The 16,186-nt window shown below is 33.0% G+C and overlaps 2 protein-coding genes across 4 annotated transcripts; one reads left to right on the forward strand and one right to left on the reverse strand.

Annotated features, from left to right (window-relative positions):
* Positions 1-1,215: 1,215 nt before the first annotated feature.
* On the forward strand, positions 1,216-4,536 carry LOC112505076. 3 transcript variants are annotated; one of them, XM_025109034.1, is made up of 5 exons: positions 1,216-1,242; positions 1,357-1,830; positions 2,998-3,084; positions 3,191-4,334; positions 4,416-4,536. In XM_025109034.1, the coding sequence occupies exons 2-5, from the start codon at positions 1,432-1,434 to the stop codon at positions 4,442-4,444; spliced, it is 1,659 nt and encodes a 552-aa protein (XP_024964802.1). In that variant the 5' UTR covers positions 1,216-1,242; positions 1,357-1,431; the 3' UTR covers positions 4,445-4,536. The 3 variants fall into 3 exon arrangements, with proteins under 3 accessions (XP_024964802.1, XP_024964798.1, XP_024964808.1); XM_025109030.1 differs by having other exon boundaries at positions 1,217-1,830; XM_025109040.1 differs by having other exon boundaries at positions 1,217-1,830; positions 4,419-4,536.
* A 2,578-nt stretch (positions 4,537-7,114) lies between these two features.
* LOC112505791 (alcohol dehydrogenase class-3) lies at positions 7,115-10,891 on the reverse strand. Its single transcript, XM_025109789.1, has 9 exons — positions 10,792-10,891; positions 10,544-10,680; positions 9,698-9,744; positions 8,867-9,192; positions 8,549-8,631; positions 8,373-8,448; positions 8,093-8,250; positions 7,849-8,010; positions 7,115-7,418 (listed from the first exon to the last, which is right to left on the reverse strand). Exons 1-9 carry the CDS (start codon positions 10,823-10,825, stop codon positions 7,308-7,310), a joined length of 1,134 nt encoding a protein of 377 aa, XP_024965557.1. The 5' UTR covers positions 10,826-10,891; the 3' UTR covers positions 7,115-7,307.
* Positions 10,892-16,186: the final 5,295 nt, after the last annotated feature.

The raw sequence follows: 16,186 nt of genomic DNA on the forward strand, positions 1-16,186 counted from the left end.
TTTTTGGTTTGGGGGGGGGGGGGGGTGTAACCGTGGGTTTCCGGGTTAACTTTTGCACACCGACTAATCCTCCACATGACCATAAATATCCTCGAGTCATCACAGGTGAACCTCCGTGAACATAAATATCCTTGAGTCATTGCAGGTGAATCTCCATGACCATAGGAGCTTTGGTACCGTTTGGATCCAAACACGAGGTAGATGAGATTTACTATTACCTCATTCTAATATTTAACCAGTGTGCCACAAATCTGACTTGATTATTATGTAAATTGACATCAAAAATAAAAAAGATTTAAATTCTCTTATTTTAACGGAAGAAAAAAAGTTAATCCTTAAACTAAAGAGGTGTTTGGGATTGTTTATTTGAAACAACGTATACTTTTATACAAAAGCATTTATCAACTTATTACAAGTCAAAAGAGTTTAACTTCTTAAAAAATTATTTATTATCGGCTTGACACTGGTATAAGTTGTTTTTCCAAACACTCAAAAGTACTTATTATCAGTGCCACAATCGAAATAAGTCAATAAGTTGTTTTTATAAGCAATCCTAAACAACCCCTAAGGGGGTGTTTGAGATTGCTTATTTAAAACAACTTATGCTTTTTTTGTAAAAGTGTTTATTAACTTATATGGTATCAAACTGGAGTTAAATAAAACAAGGTTAAAATTATAAACTGGTAATAAATAGTTTTTCATAAGTCGGGAATGATTAACTTATAAAAAACAGCTTATTACCGGTTTGACATCAGTATAAGCAGTTTTTTTTTCTTATCCAAACACCATAAAACAACTTATAACTGGTGCAAAACTGAAATAAATTAAAAAACAGTTTTTATAAGCAATCCCAAACACCCCCTAAATAAAACGATAACAAATGGGTTGTTTTGTCAAATAAAAAAGGTAAACTACAATTTTAGTCCTTGTGGATTGTTAAAATCACAACTTTAATTCTTATGATATTGAAATTACGGTTTTTGTTAATGTGGTTAGGAATTCATTGTTATTTTGTTTTTTTAAGGCTGCCAATGGTTTACCGTTAAGAATACTTGACTACATCGTCGACAAAAACCGTAATTTCTAAAGTACAGGGACTAAAATAAGAATTCTTACAAACTATAAGGACTAAAAACGTAGTTTACTGTAAATGGAAAATACAATCGTTCCTTTTGTAGACTTCATTTACCATCTTGACTACATCGTCGACGACGCAAGCAAAAAAGAAGCCCAATTTCTACTGTAATTTCACTTCTCCTTCGTCTTCTCGTCGCTAGGGTTTTTCTTTAATTCAGATTTCAATTAGGGTTTGTTGTATCGATTTCAATCAACCTTTTCATCTTATCAAACATGCAGCATCAAAAACCCTATAAAATTCTCTCTTTTTTCGTTGCCCTAATCGTGAGATGAGTTTTTGATGACCAATCGACGATGGATCCGAACGCTGTGGTGTTGGAAATAAGCTCCGATGAAGAGGTTGGTTGGGAAGGTCACGATGGCAGAGGAATTTCAATCACTGATGGTGGTGACGATCATAATTGGATAGCAGAGCTTCTGGATGAGGTTAATAGAGACGATTGCGGTTATTATGATGGAGCTGATGATTCCGATGAAGTGGTGTTAGTGAGTGAGGTTTTGCCGTCGAAAAAACCAAGGAAGAAATTGACATCGAAGTCTTCTTCTTTAATTGACTTAGACGACGACTGTGTGATTCTCGATCATGACCCGGATAAGTCTTTGGGGACTCCGAATGATACTCCGATCGCCGGCGCCGGCGACGAGGATGATGATGATTCCGATGATCTGCTTGTTGTTAGCGAAAAGGGGCAGGTTTGGATTTTATCATTCTGTGATTGTGAAACTAGTTAATGATGTCCATTTTCATGAATTTAGGTATTAAAATTAGGGTTAACACGGCATTTGTAACTAGAATTTGAGAATCGCACAGTTTGTGACCATTACTGCATTCATAGGTAGATGGAAGTGCATATAATGCCGTTGGCCGCTTTGGGTACATTCGGTACATCTGATCAAGTCCTGTAAGAATAAAGTTTTTTGTGTGGATTAATACGTCGGTATATATCGAGAAAGTTTTTGTTTATGATGGTTTTTTCATAGATGGAAACAGACTGTTTTTTTTATTGCCAGAGACATGTTTCGAAAAAACTTGGTTTTCTGCTTAAAGCTCCATCCCAAAATTACTGAATAAGCCATTTTTTATGTCATTAAGCCACCACCAAACAGTCAACTGAATAAGCTGAGTCACGTTAAACTCATTAAGCTACTAACAAGCAGGTTCTTAGCCAGGACTTGAGCCTGTTTGTTAGAGCTTAAGGAGCTTAATGAGACTCGTATCTTGTTCGGTCAACTATACATGACTGTTTGGTAGTGACTTAATGATATAGAAAGTGGCTTATTCAGTAAGTTTTTTTTGGAGAGCTTTATGCAGAAAGCCAAGCTTCTCCAAACCTACCCTTCCCAATTAAAAAACAAGGTCCTTCCATCCATGAAAAAACCATCATAAACAAAAACTTCCCTAATCGATACAGACAGATTAATCCACACATACAACTTTATCCATACAGGACTTGGTGGAAAACAACCAAGAGGGTGAAAGAATTGTGCAAGGATTAAGGGTTTTAATTTGACGTGGTGGGTAGTTTAGTAATCTACCAATCTTCATGATTTTTTTCCACTTATGTCTCTTTTCCCAGTTTTAGTGTCACACCAAACGTGGGAAAAACAGGTTTTTGTCTAGTCCCACGTATCAAACACATCTTTAATATTAGAGTCGAGTCTTCACATTGAATCCAGACAGCTTCCTACTTAAGGGTGCATTTGGTACACTCGACATGACATACCAGAACAGTTGTTTTGTCCTGTTCTGTACTGTCCTATCTTGTCCGGATATCAAACATACCCTAACGGAACAGTACCCAAAAATGCAATGCAAATCTAAAAGTCGTTTAACTTCTGCAAAAAAAAATCTTGTTGCAGGTTGCGTGTCGAGATTATCCCCATCCAAGACACCTTTGTATCAAGTTCCCTTTCTCCTCTTCTCCAAACCAAACTCACTGCCATCAGGTAATTTCGTGATAAATTATTTGTTAGTTCGGATCTGCAAAGAACGACTTCAAAAGTTGGTGTAATATGCTCGTTTGATCTTTATACTATTAACTTTGAATGACAGTGCTACTGTTATGTTTGTGACTCGCTTGCTCCTTGCATCTATTGGGGCAGTGGCAGTTCTGTTCTCGACCATTGTCTTGCCACTGATAAAGACGATTTTTGGAAACTCGAGAGACAAAATTCCAAGAAAGAAAGTAAACTTGTCCAATCCGTTCTTGAACTTGCTGACCCAAGTCGGTTGCCCCCTATAAACCTGCCCCCACCAGCATCTGATCTTTTTCCAACTCAATCTGCAGCCCAGAGTCAGGTTACTAGGCCAAGTCCTATGCGGGCATCCCCCAATCCGCCCAACTTTGGAGTCCCAGATGTCGTTATCGAAAACAGAAGCCCGTTTTTGTTATCCAGGAACAAGTATCAACCGGGTTTAGTATCTCAACAGTTGATAAAAACAACTAGTTTTACGAATCCAAGAGATAGGGGGCAACCTAATTATAATCTAGCTATTCCGTTTCATGGACCCGTGTTTAAACGAAGAGGATCGGCTGCAGTTCCGCCAGCAGGAAACCGACATTCTTATAGCTCGTACAGGGATCGTTACAGAAACTCCCATCCACCAAGCGGCGGAAACCCCTGCAGGCAACAGGACCATTGTGTGAATGAAATGGTTTCGGGGCCAAATATTGTCAACACTAGTGGTTCGTTTTCTCCACTGAATCTTGGATTGTCAACCACAAACTCCGAACAACTGCCGGAATTCCCCCATCATCAGCCAAGTTCAAACACCACCCAGTTTGAGTTCTCACCAAGTTTTCAACCAGAAGTAAATTCGGACGTATATATCGAAAACCCAGTTGGTTTTCAACCCCATCTGGTGACTTGTCAACCTCAAGGGCAATCTTTTCTACCAAATTATGCAATTCCTTGTGAAGCTCCAATACATGGGCCCTCGATTCCGATTTTGGTTTATACCAAGCAAGGAAATGAAGCTCAAAGGCAAAATATCGATCCAGGATTCTTTCAGGGGATCAGCTGGCCGTTAGGCCAAAGTGGTGGCCGGAGCTCCGTAGTTGAAGGCACGACGGCAACAAACGTGCCAAGCGTTCCTGGAGGATTGGTTGATTACGAGTATGATAATTGGGGTTACAATTGTGAAGCAGGGGCGATGGAGTTTCCTGGAGCGTTGGAGTCGGGTTTCGTAGAGACAGGTACGGGTTTCGAGTTTTAAGGCTTTAGGGTTTGATTTGATATAGTTATGTATGTAAACTATTTTGCTATTTGGTTAATAGCAGAGAATGGAAGGCGAAATTGGTGTTGAAATCCAAAAGAGGAAGAGGTGCGTTTTTATTATACATAATGTGTATAGGCTTTACTCGTATGTGGTATGTAGTTTGAAATAGGAATCTGAATGTCATTTTTCTTCTCAATCAAATCTACCACCATATATATATATATATATATAGAGGGTTGGTTGAGTTTACGTGAGACCAAGGGTTTTTCGTGAAGCCCGTAAGAATAATTTATGTTCATTGATCAACTTTATAAGTTAATGATCTAATGGTCTAAAGTTGCACGGTGACAATTTTGTGATTATTGAGAATTCTCGTGACAATTTTGTGATTATGAATGTTTAGATTGATCTAATTCAAGGGTTGAGAATTGGTCTTACGGGTCTCACGAAAAACCTGGGTCTCACATGATCCCAAGTCTCTCTCTCTCTCTCTCTCTCTCTCTCTCTATATATATATATATATATATATATAGGGTTATAAAAAACCAAGTATTTTTCACTCGGAAGTAGGGTCTGGGGATCTGTTATCTATCTTGAATAACAATAGAGTGATTGTTTCCGTGAAGACCACATGCTTATGAAAAAGTGTTGGTACTTTGTAAGGTTGTATAACATTACAGTATGTTTGGTATCCAAACACTGTAGAATAGAGAAAGAAAGAACAATTGTTCAGTGTTTGGTACGATAAAATTGAGCATGCTAATATAGATAAAAATGACTGATTTACTCCTAAGAAATTGATATATTTTGATTATTTTATGTAGTTTATTAAACTATAATAAAAAATATTTTTTTATAACAAAATATATCATTAGAAAATTTTGTCAAGACGATTAAAGGGATACTAAAATAAAAAGTTTATGTAGTTTATAATTTTTATTTTATACATTTTTTATATTATTAATATCTAATAAATTACATAAAGTAATCAAAATATAAAAACTGTATAAAAATAATATTTTGAACATAATAAAGTGGGAGTTTAAAATACATAAAATATAATTAATAAAATTCTAAAGAATGAATGGAATGTAAAGAGGGAGACGTATTCGATGTTTTAGAAGAGAATTGTGTTTTATTTTGAAATAATATTGGTAAAATATAGGTCTGTTCGATGTGGTTGAGTGGAACATGTTTGTTCTACTTTATTTATGTCGGATCTAAAAGTTTTGTCAAACGTGAAATATTCATCCTTGTTCAGCTCGGTGCACCAAACGCATCCTTAGAGGCGTTTGTAGGCCTTGATCGTTCAGATGTAAATATGGATGTTGGTAAAAATACTATTGCGTTTGGGGAAAATAATAAAACAACTATAGTATCATCGCATTTTATTGCACTTGCAATGCTTGGAACACGATCACAACATATTGTTGTTGAAGTTATGGCGTTTTTTGTTATCTAGGAACAAGTGTTATTTTATCCGATAAGTGAGGGAGAAGACTCCTAATTAGTTAGCGTTTTTCAGATCAAAGATGTTTACCATCAATTCATTTTGATGGTCGAAAATGTTACTCGATATGATACGTTAGTTGTTAGGTGATACTCTTGTTGGCAAGCAGACATTGATTTTTGTTATTATCCTTTTTCATTTTTAATTATTAAGTTATTAAAACCTTTTTTGAATAAATATACCATAAATTTTTAAAAAATGGTTATCTATATCATTTTTAATCCAAAAAAGCTACTTGAAACATGTTAAGTTTCAAAGTAGAAGAAAATCTAAATCAATTTTACTCTTTCCAAATTCGACGTCATTCAGATTCCTTGTCGTCTCATCGTCTTCCACTCTTTATCACCGCCGTTGACCCTTATCATCGATCTTTATTTATTTATTTATTGGTTTTCAATCTCCATCTTTTGTTACATGTTTATACATGTTCCATTGACTTGTTATAAAATAGAGAGAATCGAAAAAGAACAGATTAAAAAAAAGGGAGATTGATAGCAAGGCCAACAGGTAGCGATGTGTCGCATAGAGAGTGGATGACAATGGGGAGATAAGGAGTGGTGGGGGCAGGGTGATGCTGTTTTGTGCAAAGGTTTGAATATCCTTGGTTTGGAAACAGTAAAATTGATTTACTGTTTTGTTTTTACTTAAAAATATTCTTAGTCAATTACATATAACTTTTTTTAGATTATAAAAAATATGGGTAACCACTTTTCAAAAATACGATTGTTTATTTATCCAAAAATGTTTAAGGATTTAATTAGTTATTTTTTCATTTAAAAAATAGTTTAGAGGCTTAGGTGCCGTTTATCAAACGCTTACCCGAGTAAAGAGTAAGCGCTTAACAAGTCACTTTATTTTACCGGATAATATGACAAAGACTAAAAATCTTACCCGATAAGAGCGAAGACAAAAATCAAGTCTTACCCGGTAAGTGGGGACGAAGACTCTTACTATGGTTAGCGCTTACCGAGATAAATTGTTGCATACGATGCGTTTTAGTGAATAAAATCGAACCCCATAAGTGAGCGATAGTCTTGAATTTTACCGGTAAGTGTTTAGGTAAACGACCCCTTAATCATTCAAAACGGATAAACCAGTTGGATTTTTTTAAACTTTCCCTTGGATGTTTTTCTTTTTTATTATAGTCGAGGATATTTTGTTTGAGCCCTCTAATCGAGGGCGAACTTCCTCGAGCTTGCATCAAAAAACCGAGTTACCTAATCGGGTTCAAGCTTAGCCTAACACCATTGAATCGAACTCGAGCTTTGCTGTTTGCAAAATACAACGTAAAAGAAAGACCAAATGCACCCATGGTTCATTACTAAAAGTTATGGTCCTTCACACAATAAAAACAGAGGGAATCTGGGGATATATAGGTTAATAAGCGTCGTTGGCTTTTATTTTGGACTTGAAAATCCTCCAACCTCAATCGGCCTCGTTTCAAACCTCGAGCACACAACGTAGACAATCTCCTCCATGCAACAAATCAAAAGCCTTGTTGATCTCCTCCAGTTTCAATTTATGCGTTATGTACTCATCGATCTTGATTTCCTGCAAAATCGCAAAACAGATCACGGTATGTAACTTTAACTAAAACCAAACACTTATTCACTTTGGACTCGGAGTGGGGTTTGGTTAAGGCACCGTTTGTTTGTTCGTTCGTTTAGTTAAACGAACAAACATGAACAACGGTGTTACACGTTCTTTTATCCCGTTTAAGTTCACCCGATTTTTCATTTTGTTAAGTTATTCTTTTAGGAACGAAATGATAAACAATGGTGGTTGTTTTTTGTTCATTTGTGTTTGTTTATGTTCATTTGTTCAGCATTCTAACAAACGAATGTAAACAAACAAGAACAAGCACCTTTTCTTAATGAACGATCATGAATGTAAAAAAATTGGTCATTTAGCGTTCGTGTTCGTTCGTTTGTTTGGTTTGGAGGTTTATTCGGTTCGTTTATAGACCTAGGGTTTGGTTTACCTTCTTCATATATTTATCAACAAGCTGAGGCACTTGTGTACGGCTCTTAAAACCACCAAAGGCCGTGCCTTTCCAAACACGACCAGTAACCAACTGAAACGGTCGAGTGGATATCTCTTGACCCGATGCTGCAACACCCACGATAACAGAAGTTCCCCATCCCTGTGTTTTTTATACGATTAGTTCATACCAGTTTAAGAAGACCGCATAATGATAAGGTAAATCTTGAAATAATATTGCTCACCTTGTGACAGCACTCCAAAGCAGCCCTCATTATTGAAACATTGCCGATACACTCAAAACTGTAATCAACTCCTCCATCTGTCATATCAACAAGAACCTGTTGTATCGGTTTCTCGTGGTCTTTAGGGTTCACAAACTCCGTCACACCAAACTGTTTTGCTGCAATTTATATTTCACATTTAAAAAGAAACATGAGTCCCTCAAGTTTCTTCATCGCATCACCCTACCGAAAGAGATGAAATGAAATCCCTTTTAGAAGAAAGGGCAAGGATCATGCATACCTCGATCGAACTTTCTAGGGTCAATATCTATCCCAATTATTCGTGAAGCACCAGCTGCTTTTGCACCCTCTGCCACCTATCAAATGGTATTCAAATGTTTTTCATTTCAATAAAAGTGATGTCGGAGTTCATACTCATGACAGTAATGAAGCAATCATCTTATATTACAAACTTACTGCAAGACCAACAGTTCCAAGACCAAAAATAGCAACATTTGAACCAGCTTCAACTTTGGCTGTGTTCCAAACTGCACCAAGACCTGAAGGCACAAAGTAGAAGGGAAATCAGATATACCAATAGATTGCTGAATATAAAATCAGATACACCAACACTTAATAATTTGCAAAGAGGCAAATCATTCACGGGATTACCATACAGAGATCATTTGTAGTAATATCTAATGACCAACTGAGCAGATTTTTTAGAAACCCCAAGCAACGACACATACAGATGCCAACAGAACAAGAATTTGCTGGAAGTGAAGAAAATTTTACCAGTAGGAACACCACAACCAAGAAGGCACACTTTCTCCAGAGGAGCTTGGGGATCAATCTTTGCAACACTTACATCATGTACAACAGTGTATTGACTGAAAGTAGAGGTTCCCATGAAATGATATATCGGAGTTCCTTTGACTGAAAAACGACTCTTACGATCATTCATCATGACACCAACTCCAGTGGCTCCTCTAATTTTGCCACAGAGGTTGGTCTTCCCTGATTTGCAAAACTTACATTCCCTGCATTCTGCCTGATAACAAGGTATGACATGGTCCCCAGGTTGAACTTCAGTCACCCCTTCACCTACACTCTCTACAATCCTGCATTTTAATATTAGAATATAATCCCACTTTCCGTTAAGAGAGCAGAAACTTAGGTCCAGTTTGTTTTGCGGCATTGGATTGGATTAGGAGGGATTTGGAATTGAATTTCCTTCCAATCCCATGTTTGGTTTGAAGGATTTCTTGGATTTAAAATCACGGAATTTCATTGAAATCCCACAAACATAGGATTTTGAAATCCCTTGGGGGTGCTTGGTATTTTATGGGATTTGGTAGGATTATGTATAATAATATTTAAAAAACGTTAAAAACATTTGTTTTGTAATAATCAATAAAAATGTAATTTACTTATTTATAAATTGTTTTTATAAATTATTTATAAAAAATGGAATCCAATTCCATTCCAAATCCTACAAACCAAACACACCACAGATTACAAATCCGGATCCCTCCAATTCCATATCCCTTTACAAAATCCAAATCCCTCAAAATCATTCCATCAAACCAAACGCCCCCTTATAGTTAACAGAACGTAGATACATACCCAGCAGCCTCATGACCGAGAATACATGGGAAAAGTCCTTCAGGATCCTGCAGAAGAGAGACTCAAGTCAATAGATCAAAGCAAAAATATAGTTTAACCATGTTACACACAATCATGTAAAAGTAGATTACTAGAACAAAATCATCTTCACTCCAGATATCAGGAAGAAAAGAAGACAAAGTGACAAACAAAAACAAGCATAGAAAGCAATTTGTTGGTCCTTCAATTAGTTCAGAACAACAGCTATTCTGCCTATCCAGGTTGGTCAATGCTGTAATGAAACCTAAGTTAAAACATTTGTTTCTTGCTGAAGAAGAAACTTTCAATATCATTTGGGCTTCATGGGGCCTTCAAGTATCTGGATTCACCATGCCATTTACAATTTCGTCAGAATCATATCCCATGACCCATAATGGTATAAATCCTATAAGAAAATGTGATCATTTGGAAGAAGCATAGTTCACATGATGATGAACATGATCTTCATTAAAAAGCCGTTCTATAGCTTGCATTCACATAAATATCTTTGAAAAATGTTTCCAACTAGCGCATCAACAGCTCATCCAAATCATGAAATTCCAACTCTTAAGAATGCCTCAAATCCAGATAATTAAATTCACTTTCCGCACATATAATCACTCTCTGGTGCAAAACCTAACATCTGATCCAATCACAGCATAATGAAACGATTCTGAATAGCAATAACATTTTGAGGCATGTCATTTACAAACATTATATCATCACTCAAACCTTGTCCTCAACAAGACTTTAACTACATCTAGTGCTTCAAATAACGTAATCAGTAAAGTAAATCAACAACGATGATGATAACGACGACGATGATACCTTTCCACTCCAAGTATAGGCATCAGTGTGGCAGAGAGCAGTAAAGAGTATCTGAACTCGAACTTCACCAGCCTGAGGCGGCGCAACCTCCACATCTTCTATCACTAATGGCTTATTTGCTTCATATGCCACCGCAGCTTTTTACCAGATCACAAATCAAAATCAGATCAAACTAGGGTTTCAGTGAAATTGAAGATACGAAACCAAATCAAAAGTAGTTGATCAAAGAACACAAATAGTGAGAATACCTTTGCAGGTGATGACCTTTCCTTGAGTAGCCATGGCGGATGGACGTTGACGGAGGATCAGAGGGAGTGAGAGTGGAGCAAGGGTATAGATTATAGAATGTGAGGTGAAAAATGCACTAAAATAGCCCACATATGTAGACCTTGGTAACCTGGATTCTGAATTCTCCTAGAATGAGTCCAAACCTTTGTGGGCTGTAACAACCAACCATGTTCTAATTTCTTCAAATACATATTTAAAAAATAAATAACATTCCATTTTAACAAATTAATATTAATTACTTTCTCTGTATCAAATTAAGATGTTGTTTGACAGTTATTGTATGATTTGGTACAAAATAATTAAGTGATCAAAATGACTAAGAAACTCTCATGATATAATGTAAAATGAAATATAATTCTTTGGTAATTGTTTACAATTAAATTAAGAAGCTTAATGGTTAAGGAGGCTTGGGATAGAAAAACATTCAGAAGGTTATAGAATCATTAAGAGACAGATTTTTTTTTGTCAAACAAGATTCGCCTCTTCACGATTCAGATGTTGTTTCTTAATGAAACTATTAAGAGGTAAACAAACAACCGTAAGTGTTCATGTATCTATTTTAATTTGTCTTAAAATAAGTACTTAATATCCCGACTAAGTTTACACTTTGTTTATTCTACCATTAATTATGATATGTAAAAGTTTATTCCTCTATTATTAAAGGTGAAAGTGTCGTTTAATTATTTTAAAAAGTGTAATAATTATATATTTCTAAAATTTTGTGTCTTTTTTTATTGTGAATATTTATTTTGGAACGGAAGGAGTTATCAAGGATAAAAGTGTATTTTAATTATCTAAAAAATGTAATAATTATATATTTTTAATATTATGTAATATTTTATTATAGATGTTTATTTTTATGTATTATAAAAATAATTAAAGACATTTAATATTTTAATACACTTTTAAATAATCAATTTTAAGATTCTATGTTGTGGAAAGTGGAAACGCTTAAAAAACCTCTTTTTTATATATTAAATTTTAAGGATTCTTTTAAATTTATAAATTTTAATATTTGGGTTATTTATTTATCTTTTAATAGTTTCATTAAGAAGTAACTTTTAAATCGTTAAGAGGTGAATCTTGTTTGACAAAAAAAATATGTGTCTCTTGATGGTCCTAAAATCTTCTGAATGATTTTATATCATGAGTCTCCCTTAACCATTCAGCACCATGATTCCATTGTAAACAATTACTGAACAATTATATTCATTTCATAATTTACACTATATCATAACAGTCTCTTAATTATTTTTACCACTTAATTATTTTACATTAAACCATTCAATAATTGTAAAATATAGTTTTCCTTCATTTGCTTCATTTTATTTTAAAGAACACATTTTATATTGGCTCTTTCTAATCACATGGGTTGTCTTGTGATAATTGAAGTAAATTACAGATTTGGTCCTTATGGTTTGATGGTTTTTATGAAAATGATCTCTAAACTTTATTTATTACTAATTATGACTCATTGTATGTCGTTTTGTAACAAATTGGTCCCCCCCCCCCTCCCTTTAACGGTTATCCAGTTCCTCTGTTAACCTTGAAGGCGTTTTCATTCTTTTCAAAAACAAAATTGTTTTTACTCGAGGGATCAATTTCATAAAAACCATATAAATCACAAGGAATAAATCCGTAATTAAGTCTAAAAATATAAATTATTATTAATTTTTTAGTTTATTAAATTAATTAATTATTATACTTTAATATACATTAGTTATTATACCTCAATTTTATTATGTTTTTAAAAAAAATATGTATGTACGTATACACACGTACATTCACTCTCCCTCACTTACACACACATATATGTGTGTGTATATAATTATAGTTTTAGTTATACATAGTGAGGTTCAACTGTTCAAGGGAAAACATCTCCATCGACCATTAGATTAATTGATCCAACGAATGTGATTAAATAAACATTCATAACAATACTTTTAAGTTAAGAAAAATCTCACCATCCATATTTTTTATTCGAAAAAATGAAATCTATACAAAAACCAAGCAAAATAAAGTACACCACATCGATTTGTTTTTTTTTCTGATTTTTTGTAACTTTACGTTTTTTCATTTATTTAGCGTTTACTCTGAACTCAACTCTCTCTCAACACAAAATAAACAAAAAAACACGAAAAAAAATGAAAAAAAATATATCAATATGGATGCAAATTAGTGAGAAATATGATTTTTTTTTTTATGTAATTTGTTTGGCTCGATTTTTTTTATATATTTTCTCCTTTTCGCATACAAAAATAAGTGGGTTGAAGTTTTTTAGTATAAAAAATATTGTTATAAACGTACATTTAATCATATCAATTGAATCAATTAATCTAATTATTGATAGATATAATTTTCTTCTGAACCTCAACACACACACGCATATATATATATATATACATAGAGAGAGAGAGAGAGAGAGATAGAGAGAGAGACATATTCTTTTGTTAACCAATGCATTGGTGTTATTTTACAAACTCATTTGAGCCGTTTATTTTTTTGATCAACGGTTATGATCAAATGAAAGACTAAAAAACTAATTAAAAAGAAAATATATTAAATAGAATTAAGTCAAGGGTAATTTTGAAACAAATTATGTCGTGTTTTTGGAAGATAATTATAACTTCATTTATCCCTAAAATAAGTGGGTTTCATTTAAGTTCCTTATTTTGGAAATTACTTTGATGCATTATGGTTTTGATTTAGGTTTCATCTATACACTTTGACTGTTCCATTTCTTATATCAGAGTCGTAGGTGAAACTATAGAGTTCATAGATGAAACAATGGTTTTTTTAAAGTTCATATGTGAAACAATGATTTTGATTTAAAGTTCATAACGCTTTTCGTGTAAGAATTTTGATTGTTCCAATTTTTTTTACTAAAGTTTGTAAGTGAAACCAAAAAATGAATGAGGTAATTAAACACACACACACACACACACATATATATATATATATGTGTGTGTGTGTATGTGTGTGTGTGATATGTGCACGCACACATAGACGTATAAAATATATTATTTTTTGAAAGAAAATATATTGTATATTAAAATTAAACTTAAAGTATAATAACTAACATATATTAAAGTATAATAACTAGTCAATTTAATAAACCAAAAGTATAAAAAATATATTTTCATTTTTTATACTTAATTACGGATTTGGTCTCTGTGGTTTGTGTGGGATTTACGAAATCGATCCCTCGAATAAAGCTAAAAAATGAAAAAGGACGAAAGTGCCTTCAAAGTTAACGAATGAACTGGATGATCGTAAGAGAGAGTGACCAATTCGTCGCGAAACGACATACGACGAGTCTTAATTTGTAATAAATAAAATTCATGGACCATGTTCGTGAAAACCATGAAACCACATGGACCAAATTCGTAATTTACTATGATAATTGATTGTACAATAATTTGATTACGACGTGTTTTGAGTATATTTTTGAAGATTTAATGCTTCAAATATGTTGGACTTGCGAGTGCTTATTTTATAGAATTCAATGTTTATTTATGATCGAAGTGGATTTTGTATGGTCATGTCTATATTATATTATAAAATATTTACATAAAATTCTTAAATACAAATTGTAATACATAATGTATTAATTTTTAATGTATATTACTTAAAATTTAAGAGTACAAACTAATAAAACATTAGTACAAGTTACTAAAGCTTCTAACTTTTTGTTATCACCCCCAAACCATCCACAATGTTCATCCATATCCATTTCCCTTAAATATATGTCTAGCTAACTAATATCGATACTAATCAATGCTTATCTCAATTCTTTATTTTTTTGTTAGTATTTGCTTATTTATATCTCTATAAAATTAGATGACTTTGACTGTATTTTCCCATCTCTATCTTGAACTAATTTTGATTTTGATCATTGTTGACAGATGCATTGGTAACAAATTTTTACAACTTAAGAGTTCAAGCCTCATCAAAGGTAAAATATAAACTTGAAAAAAATAGTGATACATGTACAGATATAATTTTTATTTTGATTTTTTGTTAGCAGATGCATTAGTTGATTATGGTGACTTATTGGATTATATGTATTTTCATGCTATAGTATAGAAAGGTTAAAGTTTCGTATAGTGGTAAATTGTGGTGGATGTCTGCTTCGAATACGACCATGACCTATTATCTATATTATATTATAAAGAATTTGACAAAAACTCTTAAAAACCATTTTTGATGCATTAAATATTGTTTATTGATGTTTATTACTAAAAATTCAAGATTACAAGTAAATTATGCATATGTACAACTTATTAAAGTTTTGTATTTGAATTTGTGTAACTAACTGCAGATAAACATAATCAAATATTGGATAAATATCTCATTTTGAATGTAAAAAAAATCTAAAATATACTTAGAATAATTATTAAATTCTAAGATAATACTAATTATTATATTCATAAAAAAACTATATTACTAAACTAAAAATAAATGACTTTATTATTAAATCTAAATTAAATTATAATAAAAAATTGAATTAAAGAAATTACACAAAAAAAACAAAAACTTTAAAATATTTAATTTGATACTAATATGGATATTTTTTTCATAATTTTTTTTATCATACCTTCAAATTTATATTTTATTCAAAAAATATAACCATTATCTTTTTTTCAGTACTACATAAAATCATATTATAAATAAATCAGAAGTAAAATAAGACTGCAGCTCTTCAAAAACAAACACTACCTAACAATCATTTCAACTTAATTGATTCAACTATATAAATAGTATAAGACGTGACATGACAGACGAGATCAAGCCTCCTGTCTTACACGTCACAACAAGAACTCGATGTTCTTCATGTCATGACATAAAACATCGAATTTATATGTCATAATTATATATATATATATATAATTATGGAGTGAAATAACACTCTTGGTCAATGTCGCTTGCTCAAAATTTGAAAATCACTTTGTAACCCCAACAATATTTAAAACACTAAATAATTTAAAATATATTGAAAAAGACATCGTTACCCAATTTTATACGTTCGAGTGCAGAAGATATACCCAAGTGGTTAGTAGTTACAACCCGCAACTTTTTCTATAACCAAACGAACTCGTTACCAGAATATTATCGATTTAACTGACAAATCAGTAAAAAAAATATACCCATGTGGTTTGTAACTCAAAATTAACAAGTTATTCGAGTTTGAGTTGATCTAAAAAATAACATAAAGTTTGTTTTTACTTAACAAGTCAAAATTCATAACACCAGTGTTGGACTCGCCCGTTCGAAAGCTCGACTAAATATTCGAGTCGAGTCGAGTCGAGTCGAGTCATATGAACATACACTTTTTGAAGCGGAGCATGTTTTTAT

This window comes from Cynara cardunculus, assembly GCF_001531365.2.
Source record: "Cynara cardunculus var. scolymus isolate 2C chromosome LG 2, CcrdV1, whole genome shotgun sequence".
NCBI classification, from domain to species: domain Eukaryota; kingdom Viridiplantae; phylum Streptophyta; class Magnoliopsida; order Asterales; family Asteraceae; genus Cynara; species Cynara cardunculus.

Bases quoted from the DNA above. Each gene is read 5' to 3' on its own strand.
- LOC112505076 (XM_025109034.1), top strand. From the start codon at position 1,432: ATGGATCCGAACGCTGTGGTGTTGGAAATAAGCTCCGATGAAGAGGTT. The intron at 3,085-3,190 runs GTAATTTCGTGA...TTTGAATGACAG, and splicing joins ACCAAACTCACTGCCATCAG to TGCTACTGTTATGTTTGTGA. The intron at 4,335-4,415 runs GTACGGGTTTCG...TTTGGTTAATAG, and splicing joins GTCGGGTTTCGTAGAGACAG to CAGAGAATGGAAGGCGAAAT.
- LOC112505791 (XM_025109789.1), bottom strand. From the start codon at position 10,825: ATGGCTACTCAAGGAAAGGTCATCACCTGCAAAG. The intron at 9,193-9,697 runs GTATGTATCTAC...ATTAAAATGCAG, and splicing joins CTCGGTCATGAGGCTGCTGG to GATTGTAGAGAGTGTAGGTG. The intron at 8,011-8,092 runs GTGAGCAATATT...TAAAAAACACAG, and splicing joins CTTTGGAGTGCTGTCACAAG to GGATGGGGAACTTCTGTTAT.